The sequence below is a fragment of the Leptonotus elevatus genome, chromosome 18 (assembly GCF_054856555.1).
Source record: "Leptonotus elevatus isolate MCC_2025b chromosome 18, RoL_Lele_1.0, whole genome shotgun sequence".
Lineage (NCBI taxonomy): Eukaryota > Metazoa > Chordata > Actinopteri > Syngnathiformes > Syngnathidae > Leptonotus > Leptonotus elevatus.
Window position 1 is genome coordinate 3,132,074 of NC_141256.1, and position 17,703 is coordinate 3,149,776.

Genomic DNA, 17,703 nt, shown 5'->3' on the forward strand with positions numbered 1-17,703 from the left:
GCAAGACGTTTGATTTCATGAGACAGCGTCAGCAGCTAAAGTGACGCTGAGCAGCACTAATGGAAATGGAAGCAGCTGGTGAACCACTCGGGCACCTAAACAGGCTTCTCATGTTGCATAAAGCCCCGGCCTGATATTTAACCACTACTTACATATACATTCTTAGACTCAGATTATTGCTTAAAATTAATTACCGTCATTATCATATAGCATATGCAGCTTGAGAGACCATTAAAAGGGAGCCCATACTTGCTTTATTACAATACGCCCATACGTCCACTATAGGGACAAAAGTATTCGGATAATCCTCTTATTCAAATATTCAGTGTGTGGTAGGACTAGAACGAAAAAAATATTTATTTTTTTCTGATTCTTTTTTTGTTACACTCTTAATAATAATAATTAGCGCTGGGTTTAAAAAATCGAATAATCGTTATCGAATCGATTTTATAAAACCATGAATTATTTTATGTATCTCTTTTCCCCATAAATTATAAAGAAAATAGAATTTTAAAGGACAATTATTTTTTTGTATTTTATTGTTTTCTTGAAAATTACTGTTCACATGGATTTAAAAGTATTTTCTTACATTTATGAAAGACCTGGCTTAATGTTCTTTAAGACAAGTCAGAATGTTTTTAATTTATATTTACAATTATTGTATTAGATTATGAAATATTTTCACCTCATCCTTACTGATGTCAATGTTTGTGCAACACTTAAAAACTAAATCATTTGACCACTTTCTGCTTCCGCAGCATTTACTTTGAAATTTTATATTTGTGGAGTTTTTATCATGTCCTTGACATTTAACTCATTCACCCCCAGCCTTCACTGAAGCAACCCCCTTCGCTCCCGGCTGTTATACTGGATTTTGACTGATTTTGCAAGGCCCACAGATTATTGTGTTCTATTGCTATAAAAACATGGAACATACCAAAAGAAAGATTGGAGTCTCTTCTTTCATCAGAAAAAAGTATATTTGTATCTGTTTCCATTTTGCAGCAATTAGCATTAGAATATAACTTCATCATTATTCACAAATCTGTTTAAAACAGTGGGGAAAAGAGCTTGTTGTAACATGGCCCTGGTTGATCTCTTATACTCTGCTGTCACCTGCTGGCCATTTTCTGTAATAACTACCATTGCTTTATGTGACCTCTTCAGGTCAGCGGCTGCATCAAAGCCTTCTGTATGCTGTAGCATGAAAAAGCATTAAAAAACACCTATAAATACGTTTATGGGACCATGGCAATATTTAAAATAGACCGTTTTTACACGTTTTGGGGAGGAAATCAGTTAAGAAGAATTGATGTGCCATAATTAATTGATATCGGATTGAATTGAATTAAAGTGAATCAAATCGGAAAAAATCTCAATTGAATCGAACTGAACTCTTGTGAATCGAAATTGAATTGCTTGATGAAATTAGAATTGATACCAGCCCTAATAATAATAATAATAATAATAATAATCATGTGTTCAATTAAATGATTCAAAGTGTTTGATACACGCTGAACGAAATACGATAACATCCACCTCACATGTCCGTGAAGTTCAGAATGTGTCTGCCTGCACCTGGATCAAGGTCATGAAAAAACACCTTACACTACCTGCGCCAATACTTAAACCTGGTTCCAGCAGGCCTAAAGTTTAGTCTACTTTCAGCCACCAAATTGTGGTATGGCACAGACATGAAACAAATTGCCAAACAACCATATCGAGGCTTGAGTCAGTACAAAAATTAGCACACGTCAGTTTTTAACAATTGAAATATAGAGCCCACCTAGTCTGACAAATGTTTTTCTTCAAAATATCGTAGAAAGATTACTGTCCCAATACCTTTGTCCTTGTATATACAGTAACTCTCTCAAAATAAGGCGGTATGTACTTTTTGTAAAGCCATGTTTCAACCACGGTGTAGCTCACCTACTGTCTGTAGTGTGACATGACCTAGAAACAGCCCATAGGGCCATTTAAAGCAATTGATTTTCAGCTTAGTCTGCACTCTGTCCACATTTATCGTCACTGTAGAATTCACTTGAACAGCAGTTCAAAATGATTTGTCTTGTCAACTCTCTGTACATGTTCTCCTCTTATTTCTGCGTTGCTGTGTGGCCCAAGCAGACCGAGCTGCCGGTCTCTGCTGTCGCTTGGTGGTTCCCTGCCACAAAGGGATGCCCCGCCTCGCTGACCTGTCAGTCAAAACCAAAGATGTGTGGGAGATCCCGCGGGAGTCACTGCAGCTGATAAAGCGTCTAGGGAATGGGCAGTTTGGGGAAGTCTGGATGGGTACGGATCCAGTCACCTCCGGAAGAAGGGGCTGCATGGAGGAGGCCACACTCGGACAGTGAAAACCCCAAAACATGAGCAAATCACTTGTCTGGGAGAACAGGGGCTTCAATGGGATAATTTCTCTGTCTTATCAGTCCAAAGATGGCCTCCTTCATCGTCCTTAATTGCATGTATTTCCCCCCTGTAGTTAACCCTGTATGCCTTCCCTCCCATCCCTGTAGAGAGTGCGGATGGTTTGTGCTTTAAATTAACTGGCGTGAGTGTGAACTACATCCCTGACACTGTGGGCTTGAGTCATGATGCCTGGGAGATCAGAAGAGGCGCACTTGAATTGGAGTTAAAGCTGGGCACAGGATGTTTTGCTGAGGTTTTTTACGGTAAGAGTTGAACCCCCCTTCCCCCAAGAATATTACACTTTCGTCAGTGTTCGCCTTTCCGCCCGGAATTTAAAAATAAGATTCCCTTGAAGCCTTTTAACTGTTTTTGTCAGATTAGAAAACGTTTTTGTTTATCATTGAAGATAAAAGCATTAGGATGCCCCTGAGATTTTAATTTTGTTTACACCATAACTGAATAACCATTTACAATAATAAATATAATATTGAGTATCAAGTCTTGCTTTATTAATGAAGCATGTTGTCTTTAAGTAAATTCCATGGCAGTGTGTTTTACATTGAAGCTGATCTTTTTGCCTGTAGCTTTTTCACTATGTGGCTAATATAAAAATGCTACATATTAGAAATTAGCTACTGCGAATGACTAGCGACCAAGCTGGGGCATAACCCACCTTTTGGACAACTAGCTGGGAGAAACCCCTGCTCAGCCATGGCTGAAATAAGGAAAAGCCGCATAGAAAATTGATAAATAAAACTGACCTGTTAGCATGCTAACGCTATTTCAATGACTTTATGGCAGCTATTAAGAATAATTTAGCACCTGTGAGGATATTACTGCTTAAAGAATAACTTTTGTTCTAGCGATAGAGAATAAGGGTGTTTTATTCAACACAGTTTGCTAATTAAGTGGGGGAAACAACTATTTGAGAAGAGGAAAGTGCGGCGCTAATATAATGCTGTTTAGCTAATTAGAGTAGATATTCAACTTTGGTAGTTTTAACAGCTACGTTAAGTGTATGCTGGTCGTCAGCATTGTTCGTTACAATGATGAACAGCATAGTTCATCATATTTTCTATAGCTGATATAATATATTCTATGCCCTAGGCTTGTGAGCTAACGTTAGCATAGCAAACACATGCTCTCGCCAGCCCAAAAGGAAGACCCTTTAAGTATTAATGGTGTTCGCGTAAAAAACATAAGTTTCACAATACAGTCAGAATTTTTATGTAAGAACAAAATATTTCAATTAATGGTGAAAAATTTTCAGGCCTAATTGGGTCATTTAGTTTGTTTTTTTATAAGCATTTTCTGTTGTTTATGTTTATTGTTTATTTATTGAATTAAATGTAACAGCATAGATATTTAGTTCCATCTGCAGACTAGTAGGCTATGTGTTCTTTCCAGCTGGACAGATGCTGGGATTTGGGCTTTTCCCAGATGGCACCTAGCTTCTTTCTTTACCAAGCCGATGGACCCGTCTTCGTCTGCACCACTTTCATATTTGGGTTTACCTACAACCTTTCAAGCATGCCAGTTGATGGTCTCTGTCCTCCCTTTGAATCAGTCCTCTCACAGAGTGAGATCAGTAGAACTATGACAGTGGTCCATATTTGGTTATGCAATTCATGTTAGCTGACAGCAGTGCCACACTCATGTTACATTAGAGCAACTGGCATGCCCACATTTAGGAGCTTACAGGCTTGTTCTTGTTAATCATCCTATGAAGGATTATCTGCTCCCGTGTTGGCGCATTGTGACTCTCCAATCCTCCCTGGATTCTACTGATGGCTTTTCAAATCCATTTCAAATCAAAGTACCTTCTAAATCTTTTATCCAATTAATTATCCATCTGCTCAAGCTGTGTACATGAGAAGTAAAGATGATCTGATTCTCATAGCGCCTCCTGATCTCATGCTGTGTGGCATGACTTTTGTAGTACGTCAAGTGTCTGTACTACAAAAGTCTTCTTCTTTTTTTGCATGCCTAACAAATCATCTGTGGTTAAACAGTGTGACTCTGAGGTATTAAATATGGTAACGGTGCACTGATGCTTGCATATGTGCATGGTGACAGGAACATGGAATGGCACCACAAAGGTAGCAGTGAAGACTCTGAAGCCTGGAACCATGTCCCCCGAGTCCTTCCTGGAGGAGGCTCAGATCATGAAAAAACTCCGCCATGACAAGCTGGTGCAGCTGTACGCTGTCGTGTCAGAGGAGCCTATTTACATCGTCACCGAGTACATGGGCAAAGGTACATGAATGCTCACATAAACACTCACTTGCACACTGCACCGAAGGATGGATTTTAAAAAGTTTCCATGGTTATTTTACTTATGGACATTTACCACAAAGGGAATTGGGGCCATTTGTTCAAATACTGTATAATAGCATGCTGGTGAACTTGTTTATTTTAATGTCACTAATGAATCTGAGTAGAAAAACAAAACAATTTAATTACAATTCCGTGTTTAGACTAGTGAGCCCACATACAACATATTATTGTGAAGAAAAGTTTTTGGTTGACTTCCTCTTTAACCCTATAAAGCCTGAATCATGAAATATATAAGAGAAAATTCAGATTCTTTGTAAATACAGTATTTATTGGTCCTTTTGAACAAACAATTGTTTTTTGATTTGTGTCATATTTGATACACCCGATCACAATGCTTTAAATTCGTACATTTATAACTGTCAAAAATATAATAATAAACATATCAAACATATTAGTATTTCCAAAAATCTGAAATAAAATTTTGGGGTGATACTGCCCTCTAATGGATTATCTGTGCAATACATGTGTCAGATCATATATGTCAGGGATTTAATGGTTGAGAAAAAAATATTATACTCATGAAATAGAGGGCTCAAAATGTCTTGCGTTTGATATGACACGTTTGGCTTTATACAGTTAAATAGTTAACTGCAAAGCCCATCTGGAACTCTGTTGCTAACAAAAACAGCAGCACCTACTTAAAAAAACTGAGGTCCCTGAGCAGTGTTAAAGATAAACATAATTATGTTGCGCTACACTGCTTATTAGTTGCAACCAGTTTTTGCTGCAATTCTACATAATAGCCTGTTTTTTATTTTGTTTGGAAGTTTTTCTTGACGTGAATTATGTTCTACCAGTATTGGTGGATATTTTAAAATATTATTGCCCTGTAGGAAGTCTACTGGACTTTTTGAAGGATGGAGAAGGGCGGAGCTTGAAGTTGCCTAACCTTGTAGATATGGCTGCGCAGGTATGTTGTGAGTCTCAACTTCTACCAACAACCACACATTACAAACGATTAAAACACAAACACCCCTTTTGCACTAAAATACACATAATCAGTTGTGGGATGCTGGTGATATATATTTCATCTCTCATCTTCAGTTGTTTCATCAACACTTTTCCTTTCAAAAATACATCGTCATCTGGTGACCTAAATCAAACAGTTGCCATCATCAACAAGACCTTTATAAACTGTAGAGACAATGTTTTACGTTCACAAGATAACGTTTCACTTCCAGCCATTTTCACTGAAGCAACCCCCTTCACTCCCGATTATTTTACTGGCTTTTGACAGATTTTGCAAGGCCCACAAAATATTGTGTTCTATTGCTATAAAAACATAGACCCTACCAAAAGAAAGATTAGTCTCTTCTTTCATCAGGAAAAAAGTATATTTGTATCTGTTTCTGTTTTGCTGCAATTAGCATTACAATATAGTATATAAGTTTCATCAATATCCACATTCCCGGTGAAAACACTGGGAAAAAGCTTGTTGCAACATGGCCCCGGTTGATCTCTTATACTCTGCTGCCACCTGCTGGCCGTTTTTTGGAATAACTTACCATTGCTTTAAGCCACCTCTTCATGTCAGAAGCTGCATCAAAGCTTTCTGTATACTCTTGCATTAAAAAAGAAAACATTTTAAAAACGTGTAAATACGTTTTTGGGAGTGAATGACAAAAAAAAAAACATGTTTACACGTTTTTGGGTTTGAATGAGTTAACTGTCTTACAATGGTAAGCTATATGATTGAACTATCTATAACCCCCCCCCCTCCCCCTTTATTGTCACCTGACGGAATTTTAGTGTACTGAAAGAAGAGGAGAGGAGAGGGGATTGCATGTTTCTTTTTACACTCCTAGCAGTAATGCAAATGTTTGTGTTTTAAATTCTTTATTTGTTATGCATGATTGGTAAAAATGTAAAACTTAAGTATGAAAACTTACTATGTAAGAGACGATTGTCTGACTGACTCCAAGATAACAATCCACCTGACTGATGCATATACTAACTAGGACGCATGTTTCTAATCAGGGCAATCAACTTCAAGGGCACAGATATGGAACCCCTTGAGAAGTCAGCTCTTAATGGAAAAATAAGGGACGTGATGTGTGTCATTGACAGTACCACGAAGTACAGCCGGACCGCAACTCTCCAACATTTGACTAAAGCTTATGCATAAGATAAATTTACAAGGAATTTACATCAAACTGTCAAAATGCAAACCATCGACATATCTTGTTTGAACCTAGCTGTTAGCTGATGTTTAATGCTGTGTCATGCTCCAGGTGGCAGCGGGTATGGCTTACATAGAGAGGATGAATTACATCCACAGAGACCTGCGCTCTGCCAACATCTTGGTGGGAGATAACCTGGTGTGCAAGATCGCTGACTTTGGCCTCGCCAGACTCATCGAAGACAACGAATACACGGCTCGGCAAGGTGGGTCTTCATATCTCCTTCCTTCATCCATGGACTCAAGGTCATCAATTAAATCGAGCTTCAGCTGCACAAAACAAAACTGCTGATGTCATCCATGCAGGAGCAAAGTTCCCCATCAAGTGGACGGCCCCGGAGGCTGCACTGTACGGGAAGTTCACCATCAAGTCAGACGTGTGGTCGTTTGGCATCTTGCTGACAGAGCTGGTCACCAAGGGTCGAGTGCCTTACCCGGGTGAGCCATACTCAGATTTGAAATCTGAAGAATTTGAACCAGAGTCGTTAACGAAGAACAGCCTGCTTTTTTTGTTTGTTTGTTTTTTGACAGCCTCCAGCCCCCCGCATGCCGTTTTATGAGCGTAAAAGGTTTTTTAATGGTTGGGTAAACTTTGTTTAACCAAAATGTGAGATAACACTTCATTACTGCTGTTTGCCTGTGGGACAACTTCAATTTCAGCCCGGAAAAAAAGGGACATGAGAGGCTGAGGTTCCAGATGGATCTGAAAATGAGTTGTGCTAAAGGCAAAGGGGCGGAGAGTTAGGATGCAACTGGGCTAAGGGATTCGCTCCTTTCTGGTCATTTTATGTGGGTAAACTCTTTATTGAAAAGCTTCAGAGTTAAGATAATACAGTGAAGTCTTTATAGGGTCCGAGGCACAGGTCCCTGCTGCAAATAGTGAAAATCTGTGAACATTTTATGGCCCTCTATGATGGTTGGCTTCGAGAAGCACTGGACGGGAAAATGTACAACAGAAATCACAGAAACACTTAAGGAAAAACTTTAAAGCACTACACTATTTTTTAAAAACTTACCAGCTATAGTCTGTGAAATGTTTCATTTCAACTCTTTCCTGAAAAAATTGTCAATTTATGTTGAGCTATTATGATTTTATAGTACATTTTTGGGATATTTTTGCATTAGGTCAGGGGTCTGCAACCTGCGGCTCAGAAGCCGCATGTGGCTGTTTGGTCCCTGTGGCTCCCTGTGAATTTATTTATTTTTTATTGGAGAAATGAATATATATTTGAAATTTTTAGATAAAATATTCTTTAAATTAATTGATTACGATTTTTTTAAAGAATAATTAAATATTCAAAAAAGAGTCAAAATTTGAGTTGTCAGAAAAAGATGAAAGGTCGATGAAACAGTTTGTTTTTAAATCCTTAAACATGTCGAAAAAGTGATCAAAAAAGAAGAAGAGGAAAAGCAGAAAATTACCATATAATGTACAAAAAATTGCCCAAAAAGTCAGAAAATTTATTTTTTAAAAGGCAGAAAAGAAAACATTCAAAAAATAACCCTAAAATGTCAGAAAATTACCATAAAATATATTTGGATTTGCCCCCCAAAAAAGTCAGATTTTTTTTTTAAAGACTGACAAGAAAACATTCAAACTATAAAATGTCCAAAAACAAAAGAAATCCCCAAAATTACCATAAAATTTCCACAAAATTGCCAGAAAAGGTAGAAACAAATGTAAAAAAAAATTGCCAAAAAATGTCCAAAAAAGGAAGGAGACAGAAAATAACCATTAGACAGTACGTTCATAAACCTGCCCAGAATGTTAGAAATTTGACAGAAAGACAGAAAAGTCAAAAAATATATATGAAAAATTAAGTCTGAAAAATTACACACACAAAAATCCAAAAATGGAAGACGAAATGTAGAAGAAAGTGAATCTCAAAGTATTGGATGCTGCATATTGTTCATCATAATGTTCAAAGCTCCAAAGAATTGTGGGGGGTTTTTTTGGCTCGTTTGAAAGTAAAGGTTGCTGACCCCTGCATTAGGTATGGTGGTAGCTGCCATATAAGTGGAGATAAAACAATGGCCGATGATGAGGACGATATCAGCCGCCCCATAGCGTGTAAAAGTTAGGGACCGTCCACAAATTAAATATTGCAGGGGGAATTATGTCATTTGTGGACTGTCCCTAAACTGGACGGTAAACATCGGGCCGACTTTGACTCGCTCCGCCAGCTACATTTTGTTGTGCTCAGCATACTTACCCCTGGATTAGGAAATATTTGACCTGAGCACCCAAAACGGCGACTAGACACGATTTTTAGCAAATAACGGAAGGTATGCTAAATTAGCTAATGCAAATATGCGGGGGCTCACTGTATACATCTTATTGCGCAAAAAAATGTGGGTACCTACTGTAAATACTACAGAGCACTATAGCACACAGTGACACCTAGTGGACCGGATGCATTATCACAAGTACAATATAAAAATTGCTCTAATACGGAATAATAACTTACTTACTTCAAGTCAGATATTTAAAAAAAAGAAAGACACAAAAGCCAAAGAAAAGGCAGAGTATTACATTTGCATGTCCATTGTACTTAAAAAGAAAGTTTGTCATGCCTCTGCCCATGTGTTCCAGGCATGAACAACCGCGAGGTGCTGGAGCAGGTGGATCGAGGCTACAGGATGCCATGCCCCCAGGACTGCCCCATCTCCCTGCATGAGCTAATGCTGCAGTGCTGGAAGAAAGACGCAGAGGAGCGGCCCACCTTCGAATACCTGCAGGCCTTCTTGGAGGACTACTTCACAGCCACCGAGCCTCAGTACCAGCCTGGAGACAACCTCTAAACGTTATTCTTCCCTGCCTCTAAGTTGGAACTGGATGCAAAAAAAAGACAAACTGGAATCTCTCTTGACTTGCCACTATTTTATTTGGGGGGTTGGAAAGCATCCAACTCGATCATTTCATTTTCTTTCACCTACCTAGTGTATGAACTCTGCTATGCGATGAAAAGAGGTGGCTCGGAGCTCGGGCTTGGATGCTGCAATGCGATACTTGTATTCAGTGTAAATATTTTTTTAAAGGATTGTTTTAATTTGTATGTTTGCTTCACTTCAAGATGTGGTTTTCATCTGCCAAAAATGAAAGTTAAGAACCATTTCATCTATCTGTGTATACCGCTGATACCAACAGATTACTTTGAAACCCAGTTCATTTTTCCCTATTCTCTGTCAGATGATATTTTCCATTCTATTCTTGCCTCCAGCGGCCGTTTTATTTTGCTTTGCCCAGAACGCTTATTGTCTTTTAGCTACTGCTGTCTGTCTGGAATTACACTTTACATGTTTTTTTAATAAATTAAATATGACCATGTACAGATTGTGAACATATCCTCCTTTAAATATTTTCACAAATTGTGAGCAAAGCTGCGGAAAAGTCATTGTTACACAATTAGGCATAAAAAATGTTGTACCTTATTTCCTCAAGTAGTGGAAATATGGTTTACATAGTTGCCAGGTACATCGGCCGGTTTGAACAAATAAAAGCCTCTGCACAAACAGGTGCCTCTTTTTTTTTACTTTTTTTTTTACAGCATTTCCTCAAATAATGTAGTTGCCTCCATTGTAATATGTCTGCATATATGGGCCACTTTAAGAAATAAACACCTCTCCCTAAATAAATGCCACTTTTTTTAACCCGATTTCCTCAAATAGTAGGCATCACTTTAATAGACATCTTAGTCACTGGGCTTGTCGGCCTATTGAAAAAATAAACACCTCTTCCAACTAAATGCCTCTTCTTCTTTTTTTACAGCATTTCCTCAAATGATTGAGTTGCATCCATTGTAATATCACCGGATATATGGGCCACTTTGAGAAATAAACACCTCTCCCCAAATAAATACCTTTTTTTTTTTTAAACTGATTTCCTCAATCCGTAGCCTCCACTCGGAGGCTATTGAAAAAATGAATGCCTCTCCCTAAATAGATGACTCCTTATTTACCGCATTTCTTTCAAGAGTAGTTTCCACTCTTATCATCACCATGTTGTCCACTTCAAGGAATACATGTCTCTCCCCAGTTGAGTCCACTAATATAGCCACTTGAGGAACTAAATGCCTATGCCCCTGTAGACGTAAGTCACTTTTGGAAGAAATATGGTAGTTAATATGAAAGTACAGTATACTGTATATGATGCTGTCTGTCATCATTGCAGGACTTTTCGCCGATTCATTTGTTCATTTGTGGCAACGATTTTCTTTTCAATAGCTGAAACTGAATTGAATCAGCTCGGAAGCCATTCTTGAGTTGTACAGTAACATGATTAATTGTCACACCAGTCTGTTTTGCGTCACTGGCATTTTTCAGGGTCAGGATAATAAACTTTTTAACTGTTTCTAAGCTGTTTGTCATGTTGTACTACCATGCTGCCTGTGATTTCTTCATGCATAAGAAGCTTTCTTGAACATCAGCGCTGTTTGTTTTCAGATATTTGATTTTCAATTCAATCCCTAGCCGGGTCAAACCAAAGACAGTGTTTCCCACACCTTGTTAATACTTGGGCGGGCCACCCAAGTAAACTGGCCACCACCCAAGTAGATTTAAAAAAAGAATAATACAAAAAAAAAATATATATATATATATATATATATTAGTATTTTTTAATTATCGCAACTAGCTATACCACATACAACATTAGTTTGCCGTCTCTTGTAGATCATGATTTTAGGGGAGACGCAAGTAGCAGAATGAAGACATTCATTCTTTGATTGTTGTGTTGTGGGAAAGTGCAAAACATCCACACATTTATTGCTATGTTCGATTTAAGTGTCCATATTAAAGGAAACTATTAAAAGGGAAATACTTTTAAGTTGCTTGTATACACATTGAGGCATGAATACTGTGAAATCTATAAGCAATATTTTGTTAGGTACCTATTCTAAAAAACAAAACAAAAAAACATCTGAATGTGTGTGGTTTTGAATTCTGATGAATTGTGATGTCACAGCTTGGTAAATGTATGTACCACCCACATGCTAATTTTCTTTGCTAATAATTTACAAACTAGGCTATGGGAAGATGATGAAATCTACCACCGGACTACATGGAATAACAATGTCAAAGCCTTAAATTAGCATAGCTGCATCTGATGGCATAGATTAACATTAGCCTATCTGACAGCGTTTAGGTTAGCAGCGTTAGCAGCAATAGTCTCTGATAACCAGCACATGCTTTAATGTAGTCAAATGTTAAATTTTACTGTTTCTTAGAGCTTTGTCTACATATTTAAAAACAGTAGAGTTAGTAGAATCCTGGTTAGCTCAGTTAATAGAGCAATCGACATTTAATCTTAAAATCGTGGGTTTGAGCCCCACATTGGGCGGTAGTTTGTTTTGTAGGATATTTTGTCTAGTCCTTGTCATAGTTCCCAATTTAATAAATCTTTTGTATAAAATGTTTTTCTTTTTACTTGCATTCTCTATCCCCATCGTCATCCATGCTTTATTTATATTTTTCTGTCATTTTTAATATGTATTTCAATGATTAAACATTCTATTATATTGTCGATGGTGGTAGTCAAATTTTCAATTATACTGCTTCTTAGAGCTTTGTCTTCATATTAAAAAACAGTACTGAACCAGTTAGCTCAGTCAGTAGATCATTAGACTTTAAATCTCAGGAACGTGGGTTCGAGCCCAAATTCGGCGGTTGTTTGTTTTGTGAGATGTTGTCGTCTTTGTCATAGCTTTGTCTACATATTTAAAAACAGTACTGTTCCAGTAGAAGCCCAGTTAGCTCAGTCGGTAGAGCATTAGACTCTTAATCTCAGGGTCTTGGGTTCGAGCCCAAATTAGGAGATTGTCTGTTGTGTGGGATATTTTGTCTAGTCTTTATCATAGCTTTGTATACATATCTAAAAACAGTACTGAATCAGTAGAAGCCCAGTTAGCTCAGTCGGTAGAGCATTAGACTCTTAATCTCTGCACAGTGGGTTTGAGCCACACATTGGGAGGTTGTTTGTTTTGTGGGATATGTTGTTGTCTTAGTCATAGCTTTGTCTACATATTTAAAAACAGTACTGAATTGGTAGAAGCCTAGTTAGTTCAGTCGGTAGAGCATTGGACTCTTAATCTCAGGGTTGTGGGTTTGAGCCCCACATTGGGAAGTAGCTTGTTTTGTGGGATGTTTTGTCTAGTCTTTGTCATAGCTTTGTCTACATATTTAAAAACAGTACTAAACCTGTAGAAGCCCAGTTAGCTCAGTCGGTAGAGCATTAGACTCTTAATCTCAGCGTCGTGGGTTCGAGTCCCACATTAGGAGGTTGTTTAATTTGTGGGATATGCTGTCTTGTCTTAGTCATAGCTTTTTCTACATATTTAAAAACAGTAAAGAACCGGTAGAAGCCCAGTTAGCTCAGTCGGTAGAGCAATTTACACTCTTAATCTCAGGGTCTTGGGTTCGAGCCCAAATTAAGAGATTGTTTGTTTTGTGGGATATTTTTAGTCTTTGTCATAGCTTTGTCTACATATTTAAAAACAGTACTGAATCGGTAGAAGCCCGGTTAGCTCAGTCGTTAGAGCATAAGACTCTAAATCTCAGCGAAAGTTTGTTTCTACCTTATTCCGTTCTCCAGTAACCAACAATAGAAACTAGGTTAGTTTCATTCAAATGCTCTGTTTTGGACCAAAATACGGAGAAATCAAGCTTTTAGTGAAACGATATTATTTCATGCACTCTAGTGAATTTGACACCTTTTTTTCCATGAATTATGCCACAAACATCTAAACAGTGCTTTACTTCTGTAAAACACTACCACCAACAATGAAAAAGTGTTTTTTGATAGCAAAATACGTTTATTTACATTCAACAGTGTAACAATTTGACAAAACTATTTGGCGAACTATTTACAAATGTGTGCAACTGTGGTACTATTTACAATCGTGTGGATGTTTCAACTACACAGTTTTTCTTTTTGTGAGGTATATTGTGTAAAACTCCCCTGCGTGCAAGAGGACGCAGCAGGATTTGCACCACAGATTAGTTTCACTGCGATTGCCCCTTCGCGTGCACTTTCTTGCCGGCCTTTTTTTCCGGGGAGTAGCAGGTATATACTGCAGTGTGTGTTTGGCCATGTTGTCATCAAGTCTACTATCAGGATCATGCTATGGTTACGTTACGGTGGTGTTACGTCTGGCTTCCTCATGTCCTTCGGTTCCTATACTGGGTGGTAAGAGATGTTCTGATCCATCTTATCCACTCCATTCATGGTGGCATCGTAGTCCAGAACCAGCGTCTTCTCCGTGATCAGACTGTACCCACTCCTTCGATGAATATGCATTGGACTCGGGGTACTCTTCATCGTCCGATTGAACGTCCACCTGTGCAGAAGTGCTCGTTTTCCGCCGTTAGCATCGCTAGCCGGTGAGGCTTTACGACGCGATCGAAGCCGCCGCGTCAACGCTTCCAACTTCGGCGTCAACCTCGGAGTCACCATCATCATCATCAATGTGCTCTTTAGCATTGGTCGATGCTTTTCGTCTTTGAAAAAAATGCTCAAGCGTGAGCTGCTTGCAACCGGTCGCCATTTTTGCTTCTTCAGCCATTCTCCCCTCAACACTCTAGCTCCACCTCACGTCTTCTACTGACGCCTACCCGATCTTGTCCAAAGAGAGTCATCGCTGCCATCTAGTGCCCAAAAATAGGCATTCTGCTAACTCGACCTGCTCGATACTTTCAGCACAGCTTGCCAAGGCTTTCCTCCACCCGTTTAAAAAACAAAACAACAACAACATAGTGAACGTCTTTTAACGTCTTTGGCGGCACTCATTTGGATTTTACTAAACTTTATTAAACGTTTTTGGCGGTCAAAGAGTTAATCTCAGCGTCGTGGGTTCAAGACCCACATTGGGAGGTTGTTTGTTTTGTGGGATATTGTCGTCTTTGTCATAGCTTTATCTACATATTTAAAAACAGTACTGAAACAGTAGAAGCCCAGTTAGCTCAGTCGGTAGAGCATAAAGCTCTTAAGCTCAGGGTTGTGGGTTTGAGCCCCACATTGGGAGGTTAGTTGTTTTGTGGGATAATTTGTCTGGTCTTTGTCATAGCTTTGTCTACATATTTAAAAACAGTGCTGAACCAGTAGAAGCCCAGTTTGCTCAATCGGTAGAGCATTAGACTTTTAATCTCAGCTTTGTGGGTTCAAGCCCCACATTGGGAGGTTGTTTGTTTTGTGGGATATTTTGTCTAGTCTTTGTCATAGCTTTGTCTACATATTTAAAAACAGTACTGAAACAGTACTGAAGCGGTAGAAGGCCAGTTAATTCAGTCGGTAGAGCATAAAACTCTTAATCTCAGCGTCGTGGGTTCAAGACCCACATTGGGAGGTTGTTTGTTTTGTGGGATATTGATGTCTTTGTCATAGCTTTGTCTACATATTTAAAAACAGTACTGAACCAGGAGAAGCCCAGTTTGCTCAATCGGTAGAGCATTAGACTTTTAATCTCAGCGTTGTGGGTTCAAGCCCCACATTGGGAGTTTGTTTGTTTTGTGGGATATTTTATCTAGTCTTTATCATAGCTTTGTCTACATATTTAAAAACAGTACTGAAGCGGTAGAAGTCCAGTTAATTCAGTCGGTAGAGCATTAGACTCTTAATCTCTGGGTCCTGGGTTCGAGCGTAACATTGGGCGGTAGTTTATTTTGTGGGATATTTTGTCTCGTTTTAGTCATAGCTTTGTCTACATATTTAAATACAGTATTGTACCAGTAGTATCTCAGTCGGTAGAGCATTAGACTCTTAATCTCAGGACCGTGGTTTCGAGCCCCACATTGGGCAGTAGTTTGTTTTGTGGGATATTTTGTCTAGTCTTTGTCATAGTTCATTTTTTGTATAATTTTTTTTCTTTTTACAAGCATTCTCTATCCTCATCATCATCCATGCCTTATTTAGACCTTTATATTTTCTTGCATTTTTAATATGTACTTCGATGATTAATCCAGCTATTTTGTTGTCAATGGTGGTAGTCAAATGTTCAATTTTACTGCTTCTTAGAGCTTTGTCTACATATTTAATAACCGTACCGAACCAGCAGAAGCCCAGTTAGCTCAGTCAGTAGAGCATTAGACTTTTAATCTCAAGGTCGGGAGGTTGTTTACTTTGTGGGATATTTTGTCTAATTTTTGTCATAGCTCTCAATTTAATAAATCTTTTGATTAAAATGTTTTTCTTTTTACATGTATTTTCTAGCCCCTTTGTTCTCCATGCCTTATATAGACCTTTATATTTTCTTGCATTTTAAATACGTACTTAAATGGTTAAACATTCCATTATGTTGTCAATGGTGATAGTCAAATGTTCAATTTTACTTTTTCTTACAGCTTTGTCTACATATTTAAAAACAGTACTTAACCACTAGAAACCCGGTTAGATCAGTCGGTAGAGCATTAGATTCTTAATCTCAAGGTCGTGGGTTCGAGTGTCACATTGGGCGGTAGTTTGTTTTGTGGGATATTTTGTCTATTCTTAGGCATAGTTCTTAATTTAATAAATCTTTTGTATGCTGTCCTTACGGCACGGTGGCTGACTGGTTAGCACGTCCCCCTCCCAGTCCAGAGGACGTGAGATCGAGTCCGGGCTTCGGGCTTCCTGGTTGGAGTTTGCATGTTCTCCTCGTTCTTGCGTTGATTTTCTCCGGGTGCTCTGGTTTCCTCCCACATTCCAATGACATGCATGACAGGTTAATTGAACACTCTAAATTGTCCATAGGTGTGATTGTGAATGTGGATGGTTGTTTGTCTCTGTGTGCCCTGCGATTGGCTGGCAACCAGTTCAGGGTGTACCCCTGCCTACTGCCCAAAGCCAGCTGGGATAGGCTCCAGCGCCCCCCGCGACCCTTGTGAGGACAAGCGGTTAAGAAAATGGATGGATCAATGCATTTTGCCCTTAACAAAAATGGCCGCCATAATATGTTCAGCATGAAGAGATGTTGTATTATGATGATGTAGAGCAACAGTTCTTTGGCATGAGGTGCCATGTTGAACTTGGTCAGTATGAGAGTGTGAGACCTGTAAGACCAATTTTTACACATCTGCTCCCTATTCACACCTGAGAGCTTGTAACACTAACGAGTCACATGACACTGAAGTTGGAAAATGACTAACGGTGCTCAATTTGGACATTTTCATTTTGGGGTGTACTCACTTTTGTTGCCAGGGGTTTAGCTATTAATGGCTGTATTTTGAGTTATTTTAAGGGAAAAATATATTTACACTGCTATATAGGGTGTACTTTTCATTGTGTTAAAAGTGTATTTTTTTCAGTGTACAGATGAACAGATGTAATTAAATACAGTATCTGCAGAAATATGACGCTCATTTGCTACAAAACTGTTAAAAGTGTTTCACGGTATAGATGGGAAATTGCAACTGAAATACGTTTTGAAGGAAAATAAATGAAAGATTCCACCTATTCCAAATGCAACGTTCAACTCAGTGAATTTAACTCAACCCAATAGGACATGCCTTTAACTAACTAACTGAAGTAATGTGTTTGCTTAACGTGTGAGTCCCATCATCTGCCAGGTGGACCGACACCCTAATCACCCCTCCCAAAGCTTTTAATGCAGTAACACCCATTACTTCCTCATTTCGACCACATAGTCTTGTAATAGTGGAGTCATAAACAGCTGGATTATACCTCGACACAGCTAGGAGACTGGAAATGAGATCGTAAGAAGCACCAGGTATGGGCAGCGTAATCTTTTATTATTATTATTATTATTAATTCATCTGGATCATGATATTCCTGATCTACTTGTTTTATT

General features: G+C 38.5%; 1 protein-coding gene across 3 annotated transcripts in view; it reads left to right on the forward strand.

Annotated features, from left to right (window-relative positions):
* fynb (FYN proto-oncogene, Src family tyrosine kinase b) overlaps nt 1-10,438 on the forward strand; it is a 79,289-nt gene extending 68,851 nt beyond the window's left edge. The window contains exons 8-14 of one of the 3 annotated variants that reach the window (XM_086060507.1): nt 2,128-2,292; nt 2,517-2,672; nt 4,486-4,665; nt 5,580-5,656; nt 6,978-7,131; nt 7,232-7,363; nt 9,519-10,438. In XM_086060507.1, the coding sequence (XP_085916633.1) occupies nt 2,128-2,292; nt 2,517-2,672; nt 4,486-4,665; nt 5,580-5,656; nt 6,978-7,131; nt 7,232-7,363; nt 9,519-9,727 (1,073 nt within the window). In that variant the 3' untranslated portion in view covers nt 9,728-10,438. The remainder of the gene's footprint in view (nt 1-2,127; nt 2,293-2,516; nt 2,673-4,485; nt 4,666-5,579; nt 5,657-6,977; nt 7,132-7,231; nt 7,364-9,518) is intronic. The other 2 variants (XM_086060505.1, XM_086060506.1) reach the window with 2 other exon arrangements.
* Nucleotides 10,439-17,703: the final 7,265 nt, after the last annotated feature.